At 38.8% G+C, this 24,088-nt stretch overlaps 1 protein-coding gene across 1 annotated transcript in view; it reads left to right on the top strand.

Annotated features, from left to right (window-relative positions):
- The window catches only part of TTBK2 (tau tubulin kinase 2), a 104,573-nt gene that overhangs the window by 59,758 nt on the left and 20,727 nt on the right, over window positions 1-24,088 (top strand). Inside the window, exon 9 of the mRNA XM_065871431.1 lies at window positions 17,310-17,467. Coding sequence (XP_065727503.1) covers window positions 17,310-17,467 — 158 coding nt within the window. The remainder of the gene's footprint in view (window positions 1-17,309; window positions 17,468-24,088) is intronic.

Genomic DNA, 24,088 nt, shown 5'->3' with positions numbered 1-24,088 from the left:
GACGCGTGTATTCTGATGACTAGTATCAATGTGATGTCACGTTCCAAAAAGATCTGACCTTTGCAGTTTCTGTCTCTTGCTTTCCTCACAATGCTCTGCTGCAGTCTTCATTTTGAGAAAAATTACTCTACGTTGTTTGTTTTAATTTTTATTTTATTTATTTATGTGGTTGCACCGGGTCTTAATTGCGGCATGTGGGCTCCTTAGTTGCGGCATGTGAACTCTTAGTTGTGGCATTCATGTGGGATCTAGTTCCCTGACCAGGGATCAAACCTGGACCCTCTGCATTGGGAGCGCATCTTAACCACTGCGCCACCAGGGAAGTCCCCTCTACTTTGAATCTGAATGTTCTTGTGAACTGATGGTTAATTTTACAGTTTGGAATTCTGAATATGACTTTAATTACTGTTCTTTTGGAATTTTAAATTCTTTATGGAACAACCAGTGTAGTTAACAACAACAACAAACCTACTCCAACAGCAAGCATACCAGTACTTAGTGTGACTGCTTCCCTAGTGTTATCAAAGGTCAAATAACAGTATGTCTCCAACTTTATATATTCTGAGACAAGACCAAAGTAAATATATTTTATAATCAAAGTGTTAAATGATGCTGTTTTCCAAAGCCACTTTCACTGTGAATGTCTGTGTTTGTGAATCCTTAAACATCATAGTTTCTTGCCAGAGAACATTATCTTAACAAGTTGCATATGGCCAGCACATTACCAGTAACCTGCTAGTGCTCACTCTGACAGCATGTGCAGACCTAGAGAGGAGAGCTGTTTGCTCTCTACTGGGAATCTTTTATGCATGTCTCAGGTTGAATAAAGGCTGACACTTGCTTTTGGAAAGCTTTATGGTGTTTTGGGAAATTACACCCAAATTTATACTTAGTATTTATGTATGTCTGTCTTACCTCCTTGCTTTTAAATCCTGGGGGTACAGACATGTCTTATTTTGTTTTTTTATTCCATACTACCCTGGCACTGTGCCTGGCACCTAAATTTTCAACAAATGTTAGGAAGATTGAATTGAAACTTTGCCTAATAATGTCCTACTCAGGAAATATAAGAAAAATCAGCTCTCATGAGTGCATAAATACTGTTTTCTGTCTGTTAAACTGAAGGTGAAGATGTTAGAATTATAGTCAAGATTAAAGCAGATATCTTATTATGAATACAGTCAGCCCTCAATATCTGCAGGGGATTGGTTCCAGGACCCCTGGGGATCATGGGTTCTCAAGTCCCTTATATAAAATGACATAATATTTGTATATAACTTATGCACATTCTCTCGTATACTTTAAGTAATCTCTACATTACTTATAATACCTAATATAGTGTAAATGCTATGTAAATAGTTGCTCGTAAGTTTTGCTTTTTGGAACTTCCTGGATTTTTTAATATTTTTGATCTAGTTGGTTGAATCCTGAGATATAGAACCTGTGGATTGTTTTTGTTATTAGATTTTGAAAGAGTATATCAACTATAAGAGACGAGTGCTGGGCCATGAATCTTCTCTGGTGATAAAATTGTATAGAGCTATACACACACAAGTACATGTAAAACTGGTGAAATTTGATAAACTGTCTGGGTTGTAGCAATGTCATTTTCCTGTTTTTGACATTGTACTCTAGTTATTTAAGATGTTACTGTTGAGGCAAACTGGGTGAAGGAGACTTCTTTGCACTATTTTTACAATTTCCTATGAGTCTATAATTATTTCAAATTAAAAGTTTAAAAAAAGCGCTGGGTCAACATTTTCAGAAATGTAGATAGTGATTAAAACATTCGATCTTATTGTTGCCACCTTATAATTTAAATAAATCCTCTTGAAGTGTTTTGAGAAAGGGAGATATTTCTGAGGGGTGCCTAGGAAAATCTTATCAACCTTGAATTCCACCACAGGACTCCTCCTGTAGGTGACACTGTTACTAGTTAATGGGAAACTAAGATAGCAGCATCAGATTAGATAAAGAAGAACCCTTGGTACCTTTACACATTATTATCACAGTAATGATACACAGCGTTGTCACAGTAACACCTGGGTAGTAGTATTATCCCTCTCTTACAAAAACTTAATTTAGACATGTTGCCTCGGAAAACTAGTGGTGCTAGAGGTGGTATCTGAACCCATTTCTGACTCATTCAAAAAGGCCCAAGCTCTTTCTAGTTTACCAACATGCTTCCATAGAGAGGTGGCCACAAACACAGCAGGCACTGTTAAGTAAATACTAACATGAGTGGCTAATAAAATTTCAGGGAAAGAACTAAAAAGTTACATGAAAAATTATCAGAAATTATTGTCAGTAACTAATAGGATCACATGATCCTGACATAAGAACAAAAAAAGGTATCTTTATTAGAGTGTCAGATTATGTCAAGCATCATTTAGCAAATTGAGAAGACTAATGAAACCCATAAATATACACACCATTGGTGAGCCTGAAACTAAAATGTGTATATCAGCCAGTTCACACACTGACACAGCATTGCTAAAATCAGAGGATATGAGTGAGGAAATCCAAAGCCAACTAAATGTCATTAATCTTGTTAATATACTTTCCAGGTTTAGGAATGGGACTATTTATACAGAGATTACATCAAAATTTAGCAGGCTTGCCTCTTGCTTTGGGGGACTTAGAGCTGTTTTAGGATCCCCTGACTCTAATAATGACAAAGTTAAAATTTTCGGAAGGCACAGATGGGCTGCTTGTGAAGCAAACAAACAAGAGGTTGAGCTAGAGTAACAAGGGGGAACATCCCATAAAATAAAATGGGAGGGAAGGTCTCTCTCCCTTAAGCTGCCATTTCAGCTGAGCCCTAAAAAATGGGACTGTATTGGCCATGTGGAGAGCAAAGACAAGAGAAAGAAGGTTACAAGCAAAAGGAAGAACATGAGCATAGGCTCTGATGTGAGAAAAGAACGGAAAGAAGACAAGTGGCTAGAATGTAGCAAATGAGGGGAGAAAGTGGTTTGAGACAAGATTGGAAAGTAAGGCAGAGGCCAGGTGATACAGGGCCTTGTCAGCCTTGTTAAGGAGTTTGATTTTATTCTAGTGCAACAGGAAGCCTTGGAGTCTAATAAACAGGAGCATGGTGATCCAATTTGTGTTTGAAGAGGATTGCTTTTGTAGCTGTGTGTGTTCAAATGAGGCAGAGAATAGAGACTACTTAGGAAGGTATTGAGAGAGGCTGAGCTATGCCTTAGAAAGAGAGAAATATTTTAAAAATCAGTGTCTTAACACCACAAAGGTTTATTTTTTGCTCACAAAACAGTGTAGTTAAGTTGGGCTCTCTCCTGGGCAACTCTCAAGTTGTATCTTGAACATCCAGGCTCCACCCATATTCTGACACTGTTGTCTTTAATCCATGGCCTTTACAGTCATCAGGAAAGGGAAGAGCAAGTATGGATGATGGTTTAGGGGTTTCAGACCAGGCCTGGAAGTGATCTAAACACTTGGGCATATACCCCTGTGACCAGAACCCATTCACATTGGCTCAATTCTAACTGCAAGGGAGGCTGGGAGATAGCATCTTCCTAGGCAAGGAATGATGATGGTCTTGACTTGGATATAAGCAGTGGAGATGGAGAGAAGTGGATGAATTCTTGCTTTCCCTCTTTTAATTATCTCCTTTCATTCTCAGTTGTACTTACGTGTTCCATAAGTACCCCTCAGTGCAGTCAAATTGGACTCCTAGCACTTCTTCCAGCTTGTCCTGCCTGGTATGCCTGTGTTTCATAATGCTGCTTGTCTTATGAAATTGAAGGCCCAACTCAGATGCCACAGTCTCTTCTGATTCCTTTCAGACAGGAGTGATTTCTTATGCTAAACTCTTATAGCGGCACTTTGTTTTCTCTCTTTACTAGATAAATTCCAGTAGAGCCAGTACCTTGCACATTTATCTCAGTTTTCTCAAGAAGTTAGCACAATGATAGGCATTTAATAAAAGTTTGCCAAATTGAATGAAATCTGCTTAATCTGATTATTGCTTCTGTTAAATGCAAACTCTCTGAAGACAAAACTGTTTTGTTCACTCTTGCACTCCTAGCACCCAGCGTAGTAGGCATTCAGTGTATGTCTGAGTCAATGAATGGGTATTTGATATAACTATATAGAATACAGTAGAGTCACAGAACATCCATGTTTACTTGACTCACTTAAATTCAGCTGCATATGCAGGAGATGGAACAATTTTAACGTGTCTGTGATTCTGCTTGCCCTTTGGCTCAGCCATGCCCTGTGTGCCTTTGTGAATCTGTTGTTCCCTCACTCTTTTTCTCATTCACTGCATTCAGGCTGTACTGACTATGATTCTAATGTTTAAAAGGACAGTAATTTTGGGGGTACAATATAACCCCTAAATGTAGGTAGCTTCATTCACATTAATCTGAAGAAATAGAAGTCTCTCCCAATGCTAGAGAAAAAAATCTAGCTATTTTGCATCTAGTACAACTATTATCCTGTACTTTATTTATGGGCATCTTAAGAAGCTTTCAAGGATAATTTCAACTTTATACTGTTTTTGCCTTGCCTGGTATATGGTCAGACCACTCAAGATGTCTGTTCTCTTGCTGTCTGTACATGCCCTGCTCGACCAGTCCCTGCTTCGTCTACACCCTGCTCACATGGATGGCCTTGCCCCCCGGCCCAGCTTGTGATTCTAGTTCTTAGGCCAGAACAGCTCCACCTGCTAGTTTATTAAAGGGAAACATCAGCCCTTGTGATGGTCATTAATCTGAGGGGCTGTGAGGGACGTGCCCCATTTGCTGGTTTCTCTGGTAACTGATGAGCCAAGCTGACATCAATTTCCCCTATCAGTGGTAGCCTCCTTCTTCCCCTAGTAGTGAAGATTGCTGCCATGACCTGCCTGCTGGCTGCCATGCACCGGTGGGTGTTGCTCCAGGACCCTTTTGCTGCGGACGTGTAAGGTTCCCTTTCCAATAAACCACTGATGTCTCTGTCACTGTCCCTTGGCTCTTTCTTCAGTCTTGAGGCTTGACAGATACAGGGCTTGCAGGCCTGTGGGGTGCAGCTCAACACCTGCTGCCTGGCTGTAACTCTAACATGGTGGAAATGGCACTTAAAAGAGCTGTTTTAGTTGGTGCTTTGCTACACACCATTTGTATGGCCTTTCTAAACCTGTTTTCTTTTCTGTGAAATGGTGAAAATGCCTACCCCACAGTGTTGTTAAGATTTTAATGAGGTAATTGTGAGAATGTTTTGTAAAGCATCATGTAAATGAAAGTGGTTTTACATGTACCTCAGTGACACACTGCGTTTGCTTATAATTATCGCATTTTTCTTCATTCTTGTATTGTACTCAATGTTACTTCTATGTTAATAGAACTTCTGTTTCCTTTATGATGCTTTGTCCTGTTATGGCAAAAAGGAAATGTTGCTTACCTTTTTCATTGAGCTTTTTAGGAGGCATCGAGAAGCTTAGACATTGCCAGTTTACCTTGTGGGCTGATGAGCACCTGGAAGAAATGACATTGGTATCAGGCAGCACAGTGGCTGAGCAACCATGCTGCCTCACACTGCCTCAGGTCCCCTGGGGTAGCCGACCAAGGGGCACTCCTGAGTCATCCTAGTATCTTATAAGTGGTGAAAACAGCCTAAAACTCTGAAGTTTCTTCAACTAATTCTCTTTATTTGATCTTTATTTTTTTGGTTCTGTTCTCCAAAGGATGCGTGCAATGTAATTTTTTTTTCCCCTCTACCAATGCTGCTAAAAAACCCCCAGAAGAGGAGAGAAATCTAGAACCTGTGCGTTTCTTTTCCTCTATTGCATCTACTTATCACTGAAGTGAGGCAGTTTCTTTTGCCGTAAATAGTCTATCTTTGGATCAGCAAAGCCAGCATTGTCATTGTGCTCTGCTGGTTAAGTGCTTTATTGATCCATTAATTTACCATTTATTAACTGAGAAGGAATCAGGCTTCTCAGTCCTCAATATCACATTGCAAATAGTTCTTGTTTTTCAAAGACTGGACTTTGCCTGCATTTTCTTTGAAAGGGCAAACTGGGATTTCATGTGGAGATAAATATGATAAAGCTATTGATTGCATTTGTGCTAAGGATAAGAGGAGGGGTGCTTCCCTAAGGCATTATGTCTATGTCAGATGAATGATTGCTATAAAGAATAAGGGTATTGCCCTGCCCACTCAAGCCTGGGAAACCTGCTGAGCTCCCAGATCAGGTCCCCTGCCCTCCAAAGAACCCTCCAGGCCACGTGGGTCCTGGGGGCATAGGAGGGAGGCCCTCCTGGGGGAGAACAGGAGAGGCAGGCAGGAGGGGACCTCCAGGACCGGAGGAGCAGGAGTGGGAGAGGAGCAGAGGGTGTTTGCCTCACCCACTAGGGCCCACAAAGCCTGCTGGGCTCCCAGGCCGGGTCTCCCACCCTCTGAGACCAGAGGCACGCCTGGACCCCTTCTGTTCCATTGAGCCTAAGCCCCACACCCCCCAGGGCCTTTTCCAGCCCTGTGGGTCCTAAGCATAGGCCCCACCCACTGCCCAAACCCCATCCCTCCCTAGGCCCTGCCTACCATAGCTAAGGCTTTTTCCACATTTTTTTTAAAGTTATTGTGGTTCTGTTTTACCTTCCGGTTGTTGTTGTTTCATCTATATTTTTATTTTTTTATAGTCTTTCTAACATATCTGTTAGTTTCCTAGTCTAATTTTATTTTTTACTCTTTGTTATTCTTTTTTTTTTTTTTTTTTTTTTTTTTGCCACCCCATGTGGCTTGTGGGATCTTGGTTCATGAGCTGGGGGCCGTCAAGCCAAAGCTCCTGTAGGGGGAGCTCCGAGTCCAAACCACTGGACTAACAGAGAACCTCAAACCCCAAGGACTGTTCATCGGAGGTCTCCCAGTGGTCCTCATCTCGGCACTGAGACCCAGGTCTACCTAACAGCCTACAAACTCCACTGTTGGAAGCCTCAGGCCAAACAACCAGTAGGACAGGAACACAATCCTAACCACCAAAAAAAAAAAGAGAGAGACAGCAAAAAAACATATCACAGATGAAGGAGCAGGTAAAAACCTACAAGACCAAATAAATGAAGAGGAAATAGGCAATCTACCTGAAAAACAATTTGGAGTAATGATAGTATAGATGATCCAGAATCTTGGAAATAGAATGGAGGCATGGATTGAGAAAATACAAGAAATGTTTAACAAAGATCTAGAAGAACTAAAGGACAAACAAACAGTGATGAACAACACAATAACTTGAGATGGAAAATACACTAGAAGGAGTCAATAACAGAATAACTGTGGCAGAAGAAAGAATAAGTGAGCTGGAAGACAAAGTGGTGGAAATAACTGCTGAGGAACAGAATAAAGAAAAAAGAATGAAAAGAATTGAAGACAATCGCAGAGACCTCTGGGAGAACCCTAAACACACCAACAGTCAAATGATAGGGGTCCCAGAAGAAGAAGAGAAAAAGAAAGGGTCTGAGAAAATGTTTGAAGAGATTATAGTGGAAAATTTCCCTAACATGGGAAAGGAAATAGCCACCCAAGTCCAGGAAACACAGAGAATAAACCCCAGGAGAAACACACCAAGATAGATATTAATCAAAATAACAAAAATTAAATTCAAAGAAAAAATATTAAAAGCAGCAAAGGGAAAAATAAAAAATAACATACAAAGGAATCCCTGTAAGGTTATCAGCTGATTTTTCAGCAGAAGCTCTGCAGACCAGGAGGGAGTGGCAGGATATACTTAAAGTCATGAAAGGGAAAAACCTACAATCAAGATTACTCTAGGGGCTTCCCTAGTGGCGCAGTGGTTGAGAGTCCGCCTGCTGATGCAGGGGACATGGGTTCGTGCCCCGGTCCGGGAAGATCCCACATGCCGTGGAGCGGCTGGGCCCGTGAGCCACGGCCACTGAGCCTGCGCGTCCGGAGCCTGTGCTCTGCAATGGGAGAGGCCACAACAGTGAGAGGCCCACATACCACAAAAAAAAAAAAAAAAAAAAAAGATTACTCTACCCAGCAAGGATCTCATTCAGATTCAACAGAGAAATCAAAAGCTTTTCAGACAAACAAAAGCTAAGAGAATTCAGCACCACCAAACCAGCTTTACAGCAAATGCTAAAGAAACTTCTCTAGGCAGGAAACACTAGGGAAGAAAAAGACCCACAAAAACACACCAAAACAATTAAGAAAATGGTAAAGGAGCATACATATTGATAATAACCTTGAATGTAAATGGATTAAATGCCCCAACCCAAACACACAGACTGGCTGAATGGATACAAAAACAAGACCCATATATATGCTGTCTACAGGAGACGCACTTCAAACCTAGGGACACATACAGACTGAAAGTGAAGGGATGGAAAAAGATACTCCATGCAAATGGAAATCAAAAGAAAGCTGGAGTAGCAATACTCGTATCAGATAAAATAGACTTTAAAATAAAGACTGTTATAAGAGGTAAGGAAGGACACTACATAATGATCAAGGGATCAATCCAGTAAGAAGATATAACAATTATAAATGTTTATGCACCCAACATAGGAGCACCTCAGTACATAAGGCAAATGCTAACAACCATGAAAGGGGAAATCGACAGTAGCACAATAATAGTAGGGGACTTTTAACACCCCACTTAAACCAATGGACAGATCATCCAAACAGAAAATAAATAAGGAAACAAAGCTTTAAATGACACAATAGACCAGATAGATTTAATTGATATTTATAGAACATTCTACCCAAAAGTGGCAGAATACAGTTTCTTCTCAAGTGCACACGGAACATTCTCCAGGATAGATCACATCTTGGGTCACAAATCAAACCTCGGAAAATTTAAGAAAATTGAAATTGTATCAAGCATCTTTTCTGACCACAACGCTATGAAATTGGAAATCAATTACAGGAAAAAAAAACTGTAAAAGACATGAATACATGGAGGCTAAACAGTGCACTACTGAATAACCAAGAGATCACTGAAGAAATCAAAGAAGAAATAAAAAAATACATAGAAACAAATGACAACGAAAACACAACGACCCAAAACCTATGGGATACAGCAAAAGCAGTTCTAAGAAGGAAGTTTATAGCAATTCAATCTCACCTCAAGAAACAAGAAAAATCTCAAATAAACAATCTAACCCTATACCTAAAGCAACTAGAGAAAGAAGAACAAAGAAAACCCAGAGTCAGTAGAAGGAAAGAAATCATAAAGATCAGAGCAGAAATAAATGAAATAGAAACAAAGAAAACAATAGTAAATATCAATAAAACTAAAAGCTGGTTCTTTGAGAAGATAAAGTTGATAAACCATTAGGGAGACTCATCAAGAAAAAGAGGGAGAGGACTCAAGTCAATAAAATTAGAAATGAAAAAGGAGAAGTTACAACAGACACTGCAGAAGTACAATATATCCTAAGAGACTACTACAAGCAACTCGATGCCAATAAAGTGGACAACCTGGAAAAAATGGACAAATTTGGGAAAGGTACAATTTTCTAAGACTGAACCAGGAAGAATTAGAAAATATAAACAGACCTATCACAAGTAATGAAATTGAAACTGTAGTTAGAAATCTTCCAACAAACAAAAGTCCAGGACTCGATGGTTTCACAGGCAAATTCTATCAAATATTTAGAGAAGAGCTAAAACCAATCCTTTTCAGACTCTTCCAAAAAATTGCAAAGGGAGGACCACTCCCAAATTCATTCTACGAGGGCACCATCACCCTGGTACCAAAATCAGAAAAATATCACAAAAAAAGAAAATTATAGACCAATATCACCAATGAACATAGATGCAAAAATCCTGAACAAAATACTAGCAAACAACATATTAAAAGGATCATACACCATGACCAAGTGGGATTTATCCCAGGGATGGCACAGATTCTTCAATACACACAAAGCAATTAATGTGATACACCATATTAACAGATTAAGGAATAGAAACCATATGATCATCTCAAAGATGCAGAAAAAGCTTTTGACACAATTCAATGCTGACTTATGATAAAAACTCTCCAGAAAGTGGGCATAGAGGGAACCTACCTCAACATAATAAGGGCCATGTATGACAAACCCACATCAAACATCATACTACATGGCGAAAAACTGAAAGCATTTCCACTAAGATCAGGGACAGGACAAGGATGTCCACTCTTGCCACTCTTACTTAACACAGTTTTGGAAGTCTTAGCCACGGCAGTCAGAGAAGAAAAAGAAATACAAATTAGAAAAGAAGAAGTAAAACTGTCACTGTTTGCAGATGACATGATACTATACATAGAAAATCCTAAAGATGCCACCAGAAAACTACTAAAACTACTAGAACCAAATCAATGAATTTAGTAAGGATACAAAATTAATACATGGAAATCTGTGGCATTTCTATACACTAATAATGAAAAATCAGAAAGAGAAATTAAGGAAACAATCCCATTTACCATTGCAACAAAAAGAATAAAATACCTGGGAATAAACCTACCTAAGGAGGTGAAGAGTTGTACTCAGAAAACTATAAAATACTGATGAAAGAAATCAAAGATGACATAAACAGATGGAGAAACAGACCATGTTCTTGGATTGGAAGAATCAATACTGTGAAAATGACTATGCTACCCAAAGCAATCTACAGATTCAATGCAACCTCTATCAAACTACGAATGGCATTCTTCACAGAACAAGAACAAAAAGTTTTACGATTCGTATGGAAACACAAAAGCCCCCAAATAGCCAAAGCAATCTTGAGAAAGAAAAACAGAGCTGGAGTAATCAGGCTCCCAAATTCAAACTATACTGCAAAGCTACAGTAATCAAGACAGTATGGTACTGGCACAAAAACAGAAATATAGAACAATGGTACAGGATAGAAAGCCCAGAGATAAACCCACGCACCTATGGTCAACTAATCTATGACAAAGGAGGCACGAACATACAGTGGAGAAAAGACAGCCTCTTCAATAAGTGGTTCTGGGAAAACTGGACAGCTACCTGTAGAAGAATGAACTTAGAACACTACCTAACACCATACACAAAAATAAACTCCAAATGGAGTAAAGACCTAAATGTAAAACCAGACACTATAAAACTCTTAGAGGAAAACATAGGAAAAACACTCTTTGACATAAACCACAGCAAGATCTTTTTTGATCCACCTCCTAGAGTAATGAAAATAAAAACGAAAATAAACAGATGGACCTAATTAAATTTAAAAGCTTTTGCACAGCAAAGGGAACCATAAACAAGACGAAAAGACATCCCTCAGAATTGGAGAAAATATTTGCAAACAAACCAAGGGACAAAGGATTAATCTCCAAAATACACAAACAGCTCATAGAGCTCAATATCAAAAAAACAAACTATTAAACTATGGGCGGCATTGGCCAAAGTAGGTCACATGGCCAAGCCCAGAGTCAGTGTAAGAGAGCAGTATCAAAAAAAAAAAAAAAAGGGCGGAAGACCTAAATAGACATTTCACCAAAGAAGACATACAGATAGCCAAGAGGCATATGAAAAGATGCTCAACATCACTAATTATTAGAGAAATACAAATCAAAACTACAATGAGATATCACCTCACATGGGTCAGAATGGCCATCATCAAAAAATCTAGAAACAATAAATGCTGGAAAGGATGTGGTGAAAAGGGAACCCTCCTGCACTGTTGGTGGGAATGTAAATTGATACAACCACTATGGAGAACAGTATGGAGGTTCTTTAAAAAACTAAAAATGGAACTACCATATGACCCAGCAATCCCACTACTGGGCATATACCCTGAGAAAACCTTAATTCAAAAAGAGATATGGGGCTTCCCTGGTGGTGCAGTGGTTGAGAGTCCGCCTGCCGATGCAGGGGACGCGGGTTCATGTCCCAGTCTGGGAAGATCCCACATGCCGCGGAGTGGCTGGGCCCATGAGCCATGGCTGCTGAGCCTGCGCATCTGGAGCCTGTGCTCCGCAACGGGAGAGGCCCAACAGTGACAGGCCCGCGTACCGCAAAAAGAAAAAACAAAACAAAACAAAACAAAACAAACAAAAAAAAAGAGATATGTACCACAGTGTTCATTGCAACTCTATTTACAATAGCCAGGAGATGGAAACAACCTAAGTGCCCATCTTCGGATGAATGGATAAAGAAGATGTGGCACATATATACAATGGAATATTACTCAGCCATAAAAAGAAACAAAATTGAGCTATTTGTAGTGGTGTGGATGGACCTGTAATACAGAGTGAAGTGAGTCAGAAAAAGAAAAACAAATACCGTATGCTAATGCATATGTATGGAATCTAAAAAAAAAAAAAAAAGGTACTAATGAACCCAGTGGCAGAACAGGAATAAAGATGTAGACATAGAGAATGGACTTGAGGACACAGGGGTGAGGGGAAGCTGGGGTGAAGTGAGAGTAGCATTGACACATATACACTACCAAATGTAAAATAGCTAGCTAGTGGGAAGCAGCCGCATAGCACAGGGAGATCAGCTTGGGGCTTCGCAATGACCTAGAGGGGTGGGATAGGGAGGGTGGGAGGGAGGCTCGAGGGAGGGGATATGGGGATATGTGTATGCATGTGGCTGATTCACTTTGTTGTACAACAAACTAACAGCATTGTGAAGCAATTATACTCTAATACAGATGTATTAAAAAAAAAAAAGAATAAGGATGTTCCAGGTGGTGGGATATTGCATCACACATTTTTGGGACTACACATGCTTATGTATACAATTTATTTTAGATAATGCATTTTTGTTAATTTTTTTCTTGTTATTAAAAGTAATGCATATCATAATACAAGTTTGGAAATTACAGAAAATAGAAAATCCGAATAATTCAGAATCTCATTACCTAGACATAGTACCTGATTTTTATGTACTTTTTTGTGTCTTGAATAATATGTTTTAGAAAAAGCATTTTATTGTATATCCCATTAGAATTAAGATTAAGAAAAACAACTACCTCTTATTCGTAAGTGCAGTCAGAAGGGAAATTGACACAAATAATCAACAACAATAGCCACATAAAAAGTAATATTGCATTGTTATCTGTCCAGATCTTCCTCAGGTCCTCCCTCCTCTTTTCTTCCCCTCCCCCTGCCCCGCGACATCCCCCCGCCCTGCCAGTCTCCTTCCCCCAACCTCCTCCCTTTCTCTACTTCCATTCAAGGAAGATTCACCTTCCTGATGATGTTATGCTTCTAGTGTTTCTCACACTATTTCAGCAATTTCTCCTATTGCAGCAAACTATGAGCATGTTCTCAAGAGGTCTGGGAACAGTCTTAAAGTGTCAGCCATAAGTCCCCAATTTCTTTGTATTCTCTTGATTTATCCTAAGGTTTCTGTGAATTTTGCTTTCTAACTTCTTTGTGTTCATTGTATTATAAAATATTATATTAAATGTCTTACTCTGAGTAAAATTCTCCAGGAAGCTGTGCCACATTTATCAAATGACTTTAAACTCTCTCTAGCATATGGCTGCATCCCCCGAGGGTGCACGTTACCCTAATTTGAGAAACCTGGACTCTCTAGATAAGTTTGTATTTTCTAAGCATACATTATTAAATAGAAGAATTAAAGGAGTCATATATATACTAGATTTCCAGTGATTCTCAGTGGAGAGATATGGATCATGTCTTCCTAGAGGGAAGCGTCAGAATCATCTGGAAGGTTTTTTCAGATTTTGCTCTGCTTCCTTTTCAGTTTGAGAATTACTGCACAGTGAGCTCCTGTTCTGATTGGAAAGTGAAAGTGTTTTAATCCTCAGTAGTGTTGGGCTATAAAAAAGGATGAGGACCACAAGTTTTATTTATTTATTTACACATACATACATATATGTGTATATGTATATTTGATTTATAAGGTTAATGATTTATATTCTGAAATCTATTTGAATGAGTAACTGAATTGAGTTTTCCGGTCTTATTATTTATTTTAGCCAAATGTGATATGATGAATTCAGTTACCAAAAAAAAAGAGGCCTTGAATTGTCTTATTTCTACTGTGCCAGTCTGTTGAAGTTTAGGATTTAGAGCAACCGTGGTCCTGAATTAGAAAATTATTCTGCTACATTAGAAATGTTTTGCTCTTTAAGGTATCTGCAGAGCTCTAATCATCTGACCATTTGTTCCCAGTAGGGTGCCTTCAGTGCTTTAAGCTTTCCTTCTATTTCTTTTGTTATGTGCCCTCCATCCTTCTGCCTCCTGCTGCTGGTCTCAAGTTATCAGCATCATAGTAACGAACTGTTTCTTATTTTTGGACCAATGGTATATGCTACATTTTCTAAGACATACAATACTATGATTAGTGTAAGAAAAGAATTCCATCATCTGACAATAAAAACTGTTTAGGACCATGCCTATTGCCACGCAGTACAGGCAGAGCATTTAGCGGTAGCAGTCTGAGTACTCACACAACAGAGCAGATGCTGCCTTGTGGATAGGGACTCCACCTTTCAGGAAAGAAACATGTCACTCTATGGGAACCTATGAGAACCTCAATTTCCAGAGTTAGAAAGAGGTCCAAGGTCTGCTGTTTCAGTTCTCAGGTGCAGGGTTTCAATCCTCATGTGCAGGGTTTCAGTCCATCTTCCTTTCATCCTTTGTGTTTTCTAAAGCCCTCTACCTCTGACAATTTGGGAAGATCTAAGCTGTAACATCGATAACTTATGTCAACAAAAATAGGACCAAAATAAAAATTCCAAGGTTTTATAACTATGCCTTTCCCAATTCCTTTTAGCTTTTTAGTTTCCTTTTTTCTACATCTATTATTTTTTTTGGGGGGGGGACTTAAACAAAAGGTAGGTTCATGTGAATCTCTCAGCAAGTATTAGTACAAATAAACATTCTCAAACTTTTTAGAGTACTATTTAAGGGTTCTGCACCCACAATTCCAATTTTTTTTTTCCCACACCGCCAAGCAATTCTCTGACACCAGCTGGATTCCTAAAATTTAACTCAATTCTGACACCATCTACCCGGAGATAAATAGCATCAGATTTCACAGGTTAAGGACTCATTCCCACAAGACTACCTTCCACTTTAGATGCCAATTACAAGTCCTAGTTGTCATGTGTACTTCTGACTGACTGGCTATAAATTGGAGGTTGCCATGACCCCGTCCTTGGGTTTGATTAACTTGCTAGAGTGGCTCATAGGCCTTGGAAAGCCAGTTTTCCCCCTAGATTACCACTTAATTACAAAGGATATAACTCAAGCAGCCAGATGGAAGAACTGCATGTAACAAAGTATGAGGAAAGGGTGTGGAGCTTCCATGCCCTCGCCAAGGGCACTACTCTCAGTACCTCCACATGTTCACCAACCTGGAAGCTCTCTGAAGCCCATCCTTTTGGGTTTTTATGGAGGCTTCATTATATAGGAATGATTGATTAAATCATTGACCACTGGTAATTGATTCAACCTCCAACCCCTCTTCCCTCCCCTGGAGGCCAGGGGTGTGGGACTGAAAGTTCCAACCCTCTAATCACATGGTTGGTTCCTCTGGTGACCAGCCTCCATCCTTAGGTGCTTTCCAAAAGTCACCTTATTAACATAAACCCAGTTGTGGTAGAAAGGGGTTTGTTATGAATAACAAGACACCCATTTCACCTTTATGGCTCTGAAGTGATTTCAGGAACTGAGGAGTAGAGATCAAATACTATAACAAAAAATGCTCCCACTGCTCTTATCTCTCAGAAAATTTCAAGGGTTTTGGGAGCTGTGAGTCAGGAACTGTGGACAAAGACCAAATATATATGAGAAATGTATTTTTGATCCTCTAAATGGCCAAATATTTATTTCATATAAATCACAATATGGCATTCTTAGACATAAGGCTTTGGTTAGATACAGTGATGAGCAAGATCAGACACGTACCAGCCTCGTGGAGCTTACAGTCTGGATGAAATCAAATAATCAAAACTAACTATAAGTTTATAATTGATAGTATTTGACCATCTCCTTGTTGAGGTGGTTTCTTCACTTGGTATCTAGAACACCACACACCTGTTTCCTACCTCACTGGCCACTCCTTGTTTTGTTTTGTTTTTCTGCTGAGTCCATCTCTTCTTTCCATCTAAATGTTGGAGTGCCCTAAGCCTTAGCCCTTGTTACCCACTCTCCTTAGATGATATCATCTAGTCATATGGCTTTAAATAATACCCATTAATATCAATATGCTGATGACTCTCAAATTTGTATCTATATTCGCTATTCCTCCCTAAACACCATAAAACTTTCAATATCCCAATCCTCACATTCACTGCTTTCCATCTCAGTAAATGGCACCACCATTTACCCAGTGGCTTGGGACAGAAATATAAATTACTCTTTTATTCTTTCTTTACTTTCACAGCTTTCATCTAATCTCTCAGTAAGTTCTGTTGGCTCTACAAATTATGTCCAAATCCTACCACTTCTTATCACCTCCACTGTTACCATGCTGGCTCAGTTGACAGTAGCCTGCTAAATGGTCATCTCTTCCTAGCACCCTCATCCCCCTCCTATTTATGGCATCTGTTCTCCACTTCTTAGCCAGAGTAATCTCTTTAAAGCTTAAAACAGACCTTTGTAAAAAATCCTCTAGTGAAGAAGTGCTGATTTCAGGTCTGGGGCAGGAAATGTACAAGATGAATCTCTGAGGATAGGATACTAACAGAGTAAGAGAAATGATGAGATATTAATCCAATTTTAATCATAAAATTGAAAATGTTGCATACTGTCAAACATGAAGGTCTTTATGAGATTTTTCTCAATATTACATTAGACTTTTGGAATTTAAAGACAAAAATGAAATAATATATAATATAAATAAAATAATAGAGCAGATTTCTTTTTGCTAATTCATGTGCACACACACAGTTTAAGAATTTTTCAAACCCACAAAAAAATTCTAAGGCAGCACAATGAACTTTTATATGCCTCTTAACCTAGATATACCACCTGTTAACCCGGTCACTTATTTAAGTTGAACCATATATGCCCCTTTTTGACACACACAAAAAAGTGATCACATACACATACAATACACATTTCCTTTTGCCAAACCATCAGAAAGTAGGTTTTAAGTATGACGCTTCATTATTTATCTTCCAAGAAAAAATACATTATCCTACATAACTAAAAACCAGTATCTCAACTGAGAAAAATCAATATTAATTGAATATCATCATCCATATATAATCCTTATTCAAATTCCCCTATTTGTATCATCAGGCTTTTTTAAAAAGTCATACTACTAAGCTAATTTAAGAGTCTGAGGTGCTGTCTCTTATAGAATAAAGTGATTATGTTTACTGTTGGCTTACTCTAGTTTTTTCCTTTCGTGGTTTAGCTTCTTGCATCCGTGTTTGACAACAGCATCAAGACCTTTGGAGTAATTGAGAGTGACCCTTTCGACTGGGAGAAGGCTGGAACTGATGGCTCCCTCACCACCACCACTACTTCTACCACTCCTCAGCTGCACACCCGCTTGACCCCTGCGGCAATTGGGTATGTCCTAAACAGGTGGTTCATCGGTGTCTTTCCTGGATGTGTTGTATCAATATTAGCAGAAATGTCTTTTATGCCATCCAGGTTCCCTCAGATGACCAATACTAAGACACAGGGATGCCTATGGGTTTCCTTGAATTAACATTGCTCTTATATATGCCTTTGTTTGGATTTACTTTTCTTAGAAAGTACTTAAAGATTATACCGTGAAATGGCAGCTTAGAGCTTGCGTTACTCGTTAATGTCAGATGTACAGTAGATTTTCTCCAAAATGAGAAGGGGCATTTGTTGCATTTACTACTAAAGAACAGATGGGACCCCGGAACAAGAACAAGCCACAATTATTTCTGGCTACACTGTGCTTAAGTTTAGTGGGAACAAAACGTGTAGCTACTCCTCTTATGAAAGTGATTAATTTTCGAGGTGTATTAGGAAGAGGTTAGTGTATTTCCATCTTCTTGGGGGTTTTTTTTCTTTGTTTTTTGAATTTTTTTTTTCCTGTATATACATTAAATACAGTTGCTTTTGTTTGTTGTTTTTCTATTTCGGGGGGGGGTGTCTTTTTTTCTGACCCCCCCCTTTTTTTACCTGCTCTAGTTGGTTTAAAAGAAAAAGTAAATAGGGAAAAATCATCATACAATGAGTTAATTGGAACACTTTATCACTAATCCATTGCTTTGTTTTTACATTGAGATGAGATCACTAGAACTTACTGAATCAGAAAAGCTTACATGGACTCATATAACTGGAGATGATATCCCTGATTAGTTAGTCTAAGAATTCTTAAATGTGAGACCTTGACTAGCTATAGTAGAATCACCACGGATGTTTGTTTAAAATACCCATTTGTAGGACTCACCCCAGACCTACTGAATCAGAATGTCTAGGGGTATGGCACAGAAGTCCATATGCATCAGATGTTTCTCATGCTTATCTTAGTTTGGGACTCACTGCACTATTCCAGCCACCCCATTTTACTAATGAGGAAATAATTCTAACCCTGAGTGGATCATCCAACTTTAGATAAAGATTAGTGACAGAGCTGGAGCCTATGTAGAAATTTTGATTCTTGCTTAAATGCTTTCGTCCTCCTTCTCCTTTGATTGTTGTTAGAAATAAATCTCACATTTGCAAAAATCCAGCTGATAGCACTTCAGGGTAGCTGAAGTCAATGAATAGATTTTAAGTTCCCATATCCCAAAGTTTTTTCCTAAAATAAGATAGAATAATAAGAAAGGAAAAATAAAACTACATAAAAGCTATGTCCTCAGCATAATTTGAAGACAAAGGATGCCCAAATCAAACTAACTGTAAGTAAAAAGAGAAAAAAACAAAACCCCAAGGCCTTATGTAATATCTCTTATGCTCCTGCCTCACCCAGCCCTGCCACGAAGCTTACTGAAGGCAGATCAATAAAAACTGTGGGAAGAGGAAAGTTAGCCCTGGGACTTAAGGTTGATTTAAAACGAACATCAGAAAGACTAAATCCATCCGAAGAATGAAAATACTAAAAAGTATCCAGGTAGATCAGATAATAAACTACAGGGAGATAAAAATATTCATGATTCAAAACATGTAGCTTCTGAGGAAGAAAAAAGACAAAAAGGGAGAAATACCCTTTGTCAGTTGAATGGTGAAGGAAAAAAGCACATATCTGTTTGGGTCCAATCAGGAGAGAGAAACTACATAGTAATTTGAACAGGGAAAGATGATACAAAGAATTATTACCTATAACACAAAATTGGAATAACGTGGGATTGAAAAAGTAGACAGAACCGTAAAGAATACAGGAATAGCAAATATAAAGTGCAGCTCCTACTCCTAGGGCTGAATTAAGCATCCAAGGAAAAGCTCCCTCAGTCCCCACCCCAGGGCTGAGTACTGACCTTGTTGGTGAGTGTATGTCCTCACTCATTGAATGGCAGGGAAGTTGCTCTAATGCCATACTGGTAGAATTTGCTGAAATATCTGCCCTCTGGAACTTGATGGAAATTTGCCCTCTGGAGTGCCAGAGAAAACGATTTACTGGAAGTGTCTTACCAGAGACACTCTGCTACAAATCTTATGGGTAGTAGGCATTGCTCTGGGAAGATATTGGTTGCTGCTGTCTGTGTACTGCAGGAGACAGGCACGGGAAAGCCACACATGGTGGAGAAGCTTGACAAGCTGCACAGTGGAACCCAAAGCAAAACCCTTTCCTCCCGCAGGGTCTCTCCAGTGCCCTCTACTGACAAAGCTCCCATGCCAGCTGGCAAAGGAAAAGAGTTAAAGGGCACAGATCCACTTTCACAGAATAGGCAATAAGGATGAATTTGGAGCTGAAATGCAATAAATGAATAATTACAGAGGGGAAAAAGGAGAAATAAAATTTAATTACCTATAAGAAAAGAGAACTATAAAATCAGAAGATGCACAATATCTCCTCTGACCAAATAAAAATCCACTAAAGTGTTTGGACTTTGCTATACTGACAGAGGAGGGCACCAGTTAATCTGTGAATCCTGTAAAACATTCCAGTGCCACAAAAATGAACAAGAAAAATATTTTAAATATCCATAAAGTGTTATTTCAAAAACTCAAGAAAATCTAATACATATTTACTAAGGAAATTTCCTGTCAGGAATAAACAACTATGAAGAAGAAAATTATAAGACAGAACCCCAAATGGAACTGAATATGTTCATGCATTGAAGATATGGATAACCACCTTGGATCAGAAATTTGAAAACTAAGAAATAGAGTGAGTGTGGTGTGGGGAGGGAGAGAAGAAAGAAAAGGAAAAGAGGGAGGAAACAATGAAATGATAGTTCGTTGAACTCAGGAAAGAAATGGAAGAAAAAGATATCTTACAATTGAATAAATCACAAGATGCACAAAGGACAGTAGACGCAAATGAAAGTTTAATAAAGGGCATTGAATAAGGTCAGGGGGAAAAAAGCCCCAAGGGAATGAAAATAAAGAAATAATTTAAAAGGGCTAGAGAGAAAGTAGTGCCAATGGAAGGCCGAGAAGGAATAGCATTCATATTGTTAGAGTCCCTGAAGAAGAAAAACAAAACAATACCAATTAAAACTGAGAAACTCAATAGCAAAAGGTTAAATAAGGAAACAGGGGACTAAGAGCATTTAAAAAGGTAAATGTCCAAAGGTGACCATTAGAACAAAAAGGCAAACCTTCTAAAATATATATTCTTAAAAGTTTATAAATTGAAGTACAAAGAATACTCATCTTGTAGAGAAAGAAATATAGCAAATATGACAAAATACCCATAATTATAAAATACTATGACAGAGTTAAGACCAAACATATCAGTCATAGCAATAAATATGAATGGGGACATCTATTAAAAGAAAAAGATTTTTAGTTTGGTTTATATAGCTGTATACATATGCTGTATACAAGAGATATACCTAAAAAAACATGTTTCAGAAAGGGATGGACAAAGATAAACGAGAAAAATGGAAACAGTCAGAAGAGAATAACAATCCTGATATCAGACAATGTAGAATTCAAGCCAAAATAAAGCTTTAAAAGTTACAGAGATGGAAGGGTACTTTTTAATGTTAAGTGTCACAGTTCACAAGTGGGACATAGTATTTATTAATATTTAGTCACCAGAATCACAACAGTCATCTTTAGGAAGCAACAACTATGAGAGATTAAAGGAGACAAAGAAACACACTAGTAATTGGAGATTTTAATATACAACTCAGTTCAAGACTGAATTCAAGTGAACAAAGAATAAGAAATAGAAGACAAACAACACAATCAATAAGGTAGATCTTAGGCATATTTTTCAATATCTACACCCTGATGATAGAGGTTACACCTTCTGCTCAAGTACCCCTGGGACATTTACAAAAATTGATCAGTTATCAGGTCACCAAGAAAACATATACATTGTTCTGTAAAGCAGAAATATTACACTGTCTGGTCACACTGTAATAGAACTAGAAATTGCTAACAAAAACAAAAATGTCAAAGGCCCTTCCACCTGGAAACTTAAAAACCTCCAATTAAACTACTCTTGGGTGAAAGGGAAAATACAAAGTGAAGCTATAGGAAAAATAATGATAATTAAAACACTACATATCAGAATCTGTGGTATAGGGACTTCCCTGGTGGCGCAGTGGTTAAGAATCCACCTGCCATTGCAGGGGATATGAGCTTGATCCCTGGTCCGGGTAGATCCCACATGTCACGGAGCGACTAAGCCCGTGTGCCGCAACTCCCGAGCCTGCACTCTAGAGCCCGCGAGCCACAACTACTGAGCCCATGTGCCACAACTACTGAAGCCCATTGCACCTTAGAGCCGGTGCTCAGCAACAAAAGAAGCCACCGCAGTGAGAAGCCCGTGCACTGCTACAAAGAGTAGCCCCCACTCGCCACAACTAGTAACCCTCATTGCACCGCGCACAGCAACGAACACCCAACACAGCCAAAAATAAATTAATTTTTTTAAAAAGTCCTTAAAAAAAAAAAGAATCTGTGGTATACATTTAATGCCAAGATAAGAGGAAAATCGATGGCATTGAATAAGGAGATATATAATGTCAAGATGTCTTATTACTGATTATATTGATGTTGGTAATCTGGTTAAGGTGGTGTTAGGTTTTCCACTTTATATAAAGTTACTATTTTTCCCTTTGTAAGTAATAATTATCTTGTGAGAAGATACTTTGAGACTATTCGAATGAACTTGTTTTTTCATACATTTGCCTACTAATTTTAGCATCCATCTTGCCTGCAAAGTATTAGGCCCACAAGCCTACCATTCGCTATCTGAGCCTTTAGAAAAAGTTTGCTGACCTCTGAGTTATCTCTTTTTGCAGATGATATGGTAGAATACCTGGAAAGCCCTAGAGAATCAGTGTTAAAGAGAAAAAATGATAATTTATGTCCTACAACTCTTAGTTCTTAATAGAGGGAGAAAGTAAGTTCAGGAAAAGGTAAGAGGATGCTTTAGATCAGGAGTTAGCAAGCCTTATCGTTCACTAAGAGCCAGATAAATATTTGTGGGCTCTGCTGTCTGTCACCACTACTGCTGCCACTGTAGTGCTAAAGCAGACATAGGCAGTATGTAAATGAATGAGCATGCCTGTGTGTCATACACATTATTTACAAAAATAGGTGAACAGGCAAGATTTGGCTCACAGGCCCTAACTTGCCGACCCCTACGTTAGATTATGGGGACGGGCATATGAAAAGGGTGTCCAATCTTATTACTTCTCTTGACATCTGTCCAGTTCTTCCATATATCTTCTTAATTTTTTCCCTTAATCTGCTTCTGTAATTTATACCTTGCCTACAAACACAGGCCGTGTGCTAATAATACTCTCACATATATCTTTCTTATCATACTTATTCCTGAACATAATATAATTGTCTTGGGCAAGAATGCTTTCTTTCCATATCTCAAACTCCAGATTTGGATCAGAGTTACAGGAGAAGGAAGAAAATAATAATTAAGCAAGGAATAAAACTGGTGGAATAAATGCTGAGAGGAACCTGAGTCATGTGGGAGGTAGCCTGTGTGGAGAAGATGGAAACATTCCTTGAAGTGTGTGCTCTTACACTGAAGCACACGATATAAGGGGGAAACTAGGATAGAATAAAAATAGAGGCAGTTTCATAGGTGGAGGTGTGGTTTGTTTCCTGAGAGATGGAAGGAGGAAATGCCAAGGAATTGGGGTAGTTGGAAAGAAGCAGAATCGTAGCTAGGCTAGGGAAAAAAGGATTTGGAAGAACATTGAGTGATTAAAATGGGGGAAAAAATGTGGAGCTAGTAGGTTGAGCTTCCTGAATTCAAATATTCCTCCTTTGCCATTCCCTTTTCTCAGGAATAGAGGGAATTCTTTCAGTAAACATTTGGATTACCACGTAACACATGTAGGTTAGTGTCCATTATAATTCCTTATGTCAATAAACAAATTATATTGAACTTATATCTGAAAAATATATCTTTTAAGTAGTCTATTTCTGAACTTTAATTACTTTTATTATAATAAATCCTTTCATTTGAACTATTTTGGGTCAAACTACCTTTCCACTGTATCCCAGTGTCAGAACTACAGGGAGTACTTTACAAGGCTGTACGGTTTTTCCCTGGGAGCCATTATCAGTGCTTTTCCAGTTTAACATTGAGAGTGGTGGTAGTGAAGGTCATCACATCATGTGGAACAAGTCCCTGAAAAATCATGTTCTTTTTTTTTAAATTTAATTTAATTTTTTTATGCAGCAGGTTCTAAATCATGACATATTTATGACACCTGGGCCAGGGTGTAACCATTGCCCTTAGAGTGGTACACTGAGAAGATGTCTATTTTCCCACTCATAATAATTGTATGTGTCAGTATAATCTACTGAAGGCGTCTTTTTCTGCCTTTAGACAGTGCAGATAACACTAAGAAAAGGTTTCACTGTGTGCTGAATGTTGTGTTCAGTCAGCAATATTTTTTTTTAAAAAAACCAACAACTAGGGCTTCCCTGGTGGCGCAGCGGTTGGGAGTCCGCCTGCCGATGCAGGGGACACGGGTTCGTGCCCCGGTCTGGGAGGATCCCGCGTGCCGCGGAGCGGCTGGGCCCGTGGGCCATGGCTGCTGAGCCTGTGCGTCTGGAGCC

This window comes from Phocoena phocoena, chromosome 2 (assembly GCF_963924675.1).
Source record: "Phocoena phocoena chromosome 2, mPhoPho1.1, whole genome shotgun sequence".
Taxonomy (NCBI): domain Eukaryota; kingdom Metazoa; phylum Chordata; class Mammalia; order Artiodactyla; family Phocoenidae; genus Phocoena; species Phocoena phocoena.
This window is presented reverse-complemented; position numbering and strand designations above follow the sequence as displayed.